We start from the raw sequence: 4,517 nt of genomic DNA, 5'->3' as shown, positions 1-4,517 counted from the left end.
ATTGGGGCAATAGATGGTACTCATGTCACTGCCAGAGTTCCTAGGTCACAGTCTGCAGCATACAGGGGGAGGAAGCACTACACAAGCCAGAATGTGCTTGTTGTTGTTGACTTTGATCTGAAGTTCACATATGTGCTGGCTGGCTGGGAGCGGTCAGCGCATGATGCTAACATTCTCACTGATAGCATGAGTCGACCTGATGGGATCAACATCCCCGACGGAAAGTTCTACCTTGGAGATGCTGGCTATGCATGTCGGCCGGGTATTCTTCCACCCTTTAGGAAAACAAGGTACCATCTCAACGAGTTCTCTGGTAGGAACTATCCTAGGACTGCACAGGAGCTGTTTAATCTCAGACACTCCAGCCTTAGAGTAACTGTCGAGAGGGCATTTGGAGCTCTGAAGAATAGGTTTAAGATCCTCGATCAGAAGCCATTCCACCCATACTCCACTCAGGTTAAGCTAGTTCTTGCTTGTTGCATTCTGCACAACTGGATCCTCCAGTGGGGCTTTGATGAACACGTGGCTGACGAGGAAGATGTCGAGCCTGACGATGTTGTTAGCTCTGGCCATGGTGTGGAGGCATTTGACAATGATGCTTGGAAGAACAAAAGGTTGGAGTGGGCAGAGGCGATGTGTCTTAACAGAGGTCAGTGCAGGATTTGAAGAAGATGGAAGAAGAACAAGAAGCAGCAGCAGCAGTAGCAGAAGCAGCAGCAGAAGCAGAAGAAGAAGCAGAGGAGAGGAAGAGGAAGATCTGGTAGCACTGATGAACCATCCCCTATTTAGCCAATGGCTCTTAATAATTTGAACTGTCATTTGATAGTAGTTAGGATGAACTGTCATTTGTTTAAGTAGATGGCGGTACATGTTCAGATTCTGTGTGGTAAGCTCACCACTAGTTAGAAGTGGTGACAACACCTTATGCAGGTTGCAACCAAACACCATGTCATATGTGCGCCTAATGCAATGCGGGCAACCAAACGCCGGGTCGAAAATGGTTGTCTCATGCAACTAGGGGCATGTAGGCAACCAAACTATGTGCATCTAGGGTTTTTTGGCCTGCATCACCTCAAACTAGCGCAATAGAGCTAGGCTCACCGGGCCAGGCTCGATCGACAATGTAACCAAACACACTCTAAATCTAGCGTGTAGCCATCGATCTCATTCTAACTTGCACTGTCGCATGTGCAGAGATGTGCATGCATGGCATATTAAATAATTGTAAATTAGTTCTGACCGAGAACTTGGGTTGTGTTCGGTTAAACCCGACGACCGAACCGAAAGTTCGGGTCTCAAAGATATCGGTTACCTAATTGTCTAGGAACCAATAGGTTGGCAGTTTAAAAAGACCGAAAATTTCAAAAAACCGAAGAACCGGACCGATCGGTTCGGTTAAACCGAATGACTAGGCCTAACCGTGCCACTTTGGCGACGCAGGTACAGAGGGCCAGCAGCTCAATCCCCCTCTCTCTAAGACTACCTACAGTGAGAGTAACATAGATAGTAATCTCACACATATCTAAATAAAATAGATGATGTGGCAAGCAATAAATGAAGAAAGAGAGAAAAGTGGTAACATAGCTAGTTACTAGTAGTATCAGTAACATCACATATATCAAGGCAAGATGAGTCTATAGTCTAATAAATGAAGTGTTGCATGTTACCACACATATGTTACTCCCCACTATAGAGATAGTAATACAGACTAGTAACATGCATGTTACTAGTCTATGTTACTAACCATTGTGGATAGTCTAAATTGCCGCTCACATGCGCTCGTCGTCCCAAGGCATTGCATCTGCGCCTACCCTAAAATACAAGGTCGATCGAGGCACATGCATGAGGCTGACAGGGAATCCGGATGGCGACGACGTAGAGCTGGTCCTCGTAGGCGCCCTTGATGGCGACGACATTGTGGTGGCCGGAGAGATGGTGCATGATCTGGATCTCGCGGCGCACGTCATCGATGTCCTTCTTAGTGATGAGCTTGCGCTTGGAGATGGACTTGCAGGCGTAGTCGGCCCCCGTGGCCAGCTCGGTGCAGAGGTAGGTGGTGCCGAACTGGCTCTGCCTGAGCTTCCGGCTCAGCGCGTAGAGGTCATGCATGTTGGGCGTGGGGTGGCCGAGGACCGAGCCAAGGTCCGCCGGCGCGCCCGCCCCGCCGCGCCTCATGGCTGTGACGGGCTGCGCGGGGGCCGCGTGGCCGTCCGTCTTGGCGGTCAGCTGCAAGCCGGGCTGCTGCTTCTTTGGGGAGCCGGTGGCGGCGGTGTTGTCGTATTCGCGGTCGGGGTCGTGGCGCTGGGAGGCGGGGTGCTTGAAGCTGTGCGGGTACTTGGATCTAAGGGAACCACCGCATGTGTTGACCATCAAAGGATGGGGAGAGGCCGCGCCTGGTGCATCAAAGCTCCAGCCCACGCCTCGGTTGGTTGGTGGTTGCCGCCCCGCCCTTGCCTCGCTCTCACGGAGCCGTCATCGCGAGCAAAAGCAGCGAGACTGATCTGCTCTGATCTGGCTGGGTGGAGGAGGAAGGGGAGAGAAGAGGAGAAGAGAGGGGGCTGGGTGGGGTTCGTTGGGGAGGATGGATTTAACGAGGAGGTGGGAAAGGCAGAAGCTGCTTCATGGTGGCTTCTTCTCCTCTCCGCTCCTCTCGTCTCCACCCGACGGTCACGTTTGGTCCGGGAAAGCCTAGCGGGTGCCAACAGCTAGTGCCACTGTTTGGGAGTGAAAGAACTGCCCTTCTGCTTGGCAAGGGCAGTATAAGGGACATGTCAAGGCTTGCACTGTCATACTTGAGGCCGTGGCATCTCAAGATGTCTGTATTTGGCACTCTTTCTTTGGCATGGACGGATCACACAATGATATCAACGTGCTTTGGCGCTCGTCGGTTGAAACTATGCTATTTTTTGTTTGTGGACTATATGTTTGCTTTTGAAATAATGCAAAATTTATGCTATTTGTTGAAAAAGGGCGGCCAGCCGGCCACGCCGGCATATATGGGTCGGCGCGTTGGGATCATTGCCAACCCAAATCTCAAACAGGACGAACGCCGAGCGGGCGGCCAACCCAAACGGACAAAAAATGGACAAAAACGCCGTCTGTTTGAGTCAGCGCGTTGGAGTTGCTCTTAATTATTCATTTTGAGGATACGCAATGTGCTTGCGTGCGTCGTCCTGGATTTTTGCAGTTGGTGGGGAGGGATGGAAGGTGACGCGAAGGAGGAGGTCGGCACCCCGCCTCGGTTCTTGCGAAGAGGACCGATACACTGAACTACACTCATGGCAGCTCGGGGTGGCAATATTTCGTGTTTTGACCCTTTTGTGGTCTAAATTGGGGATCTGACCCCTGTTTCAAATTTTTTCGACATCTGACCCTTTTTGCTACCGCCAAAGGTCACGGCGGTAGGGATACATAGGCTACCGCCAAATGGCTCGGCGGTAGGAAACTTGTCCACGTCAGCACGCAAACTGCCGTCGCCCCCCCTCCGTCGCACCCTACTGCCGCAGGTCATGGCGGTAGGTTGTCTGATCCTACCACCAGGAACCCTGGCGGCAGGGTGCGAATAGGTATTTGGTGCGGCCACATGCCCCACCCCCTTCTCCCCACACACCCACCCGCCCCCAACCCCCAAGAGCAGAGAGGAACTGCCTCTCTCGACCCTCTCTCATCTCCTCCATCTCCCCCTCCGATCTTCTTCGTTTCTTCATCGTTTTTGCGGATCGAGATGGCCCCGAAGAGAGAAAAGTAAGCTCCTCTGATCCCTCCAATTGGTTTGAGTCAAATAGCTTCTGATTCATCGCATTATTCGATTCAAATCACTCCCTTTTTGAACTAGATTGAACTTTTTTAACCTAGGATTGATTTAGGTTGATTCTAGATGTTATATTGTGTTAGATATGAACTTTATTCACTAGTTGGTATGATTGTGTGAAGATTAAACCTAGTTCATATTTGATTTGAAGGTATTTTTTTATATGATGCATGTTGGAGGCATTTGTTGTGATATGATGATGCATGTTCATATGCTATGATGCAAGTAGTGGATGTAGTTGGAGAAAAAGTGTTGGATCCTCAAGATGAACCTAGCTCATATTTTTTTGTTATCACAAATTTTATTATATGATGAATATTGGAGATATTTGTTGCATGTAGTGGATATTATATGATGCAAATACTGGATTTTGTCGGGGTAAAAATGGTGAACCCCTCAAGATGAACCATAGTTCGTGTTTTTTGTTTGTTTAGAAAATATGACATGATGCATGTTGGATGTTGTTGGAGAAATATGATATGATATGATATGATGCATTTGAACTTTGATGAGCCTTTGTTATGCATCTATATGTCCCCTAGTTCATGTTAAAAATTCTTTTGATATGCTTATGCTTATGTTTATGCAATTTTTTTAGGAGGCCACCTCTTGCAGATGACGTTGGCATCAAGTATACTATGCTTGACCCTACGTTCGACAAGGGCCATCGTGCCCGTTTTATTGAGAACGGAGTGGTAAGTAACTT

The 4,517-nt window shown here is 49.0% G+C and overlaps 1 protein-coding gene across 1 annotated transcript; it reads right to left on the bottom strand.

Annotated features, from left to right (window-relative positions):
- Positions 1 to 1,295: 1,295 nt before the first annotated feature.
- On the bottom strand, positions 1,296 to 2,370 carry LOC125537847 (calcium-dependent protein kinase 13-like). Its single transcript, XM_048701162.1, has 3 exons — positions 1,854 to 2,370; positions 1,420 to 1,483; positions 1,296 to 1,320 (listed from the first exon to the last, which is right to left on the bottom strand). The coding sequence occupies exons 1-3, from the start codon at positions 2,368 to 2,370 to the stop codon at positions 1,296 to 1,298; spliced, it is 606 nt and encodes a 201-aa protein (XP_048557119.1).
- Positions 2,371 to 4,517: the final 2,147 nt, after the last annotated feature.

The sequence above is a fragment of the Triticum urartu genome, chromosome 2 (assembly GCF_003073215.2).
Source record: "Triticum urartu cultivar G1812 chromosome 2, Tu2.1, whole genome shotgun sequence".
In the NCBI taxonomy this organism is placed as follows: Eukaryota; Viridiplantae; Streptophyta; class Magnoliopsida; order Poales; family Poaceae; genus Triticum; species Triticum urartu.
Note: the sequence above shows the minus strand (reverse complement) of the source record. Positions and strands in the feature narration are given on the sequence as shown.

What these genes read in the sequence shown, in the direction of transcription:
- LOC125537847 (XM_048701162.1), bottom strand. Translation starts at nt 2,370, where the DNA reads ATGGTCAACACATGCGGTGGTTCCCTTAGATCCAAGTACCCGCACAGC. An exon ending in CGTCGCCATCCGGATTCCCT is followed by an intron (nt 1,484 to 1,853) that starts GTCAGCCTCATG and finishes CTCTCACTGTAG; the next exon opens with GTAGTCTTAGAGAGAGGGGG. An exon ending in TGCGTCGCCAAAGTGGCACG is followed by an intron (nt 1,321 to 1,419) that starts GTTAGGCCTAGT and finishes ATTGGTTCCTAG; the next exon opens with ACAATTAGGTAACCGATATC.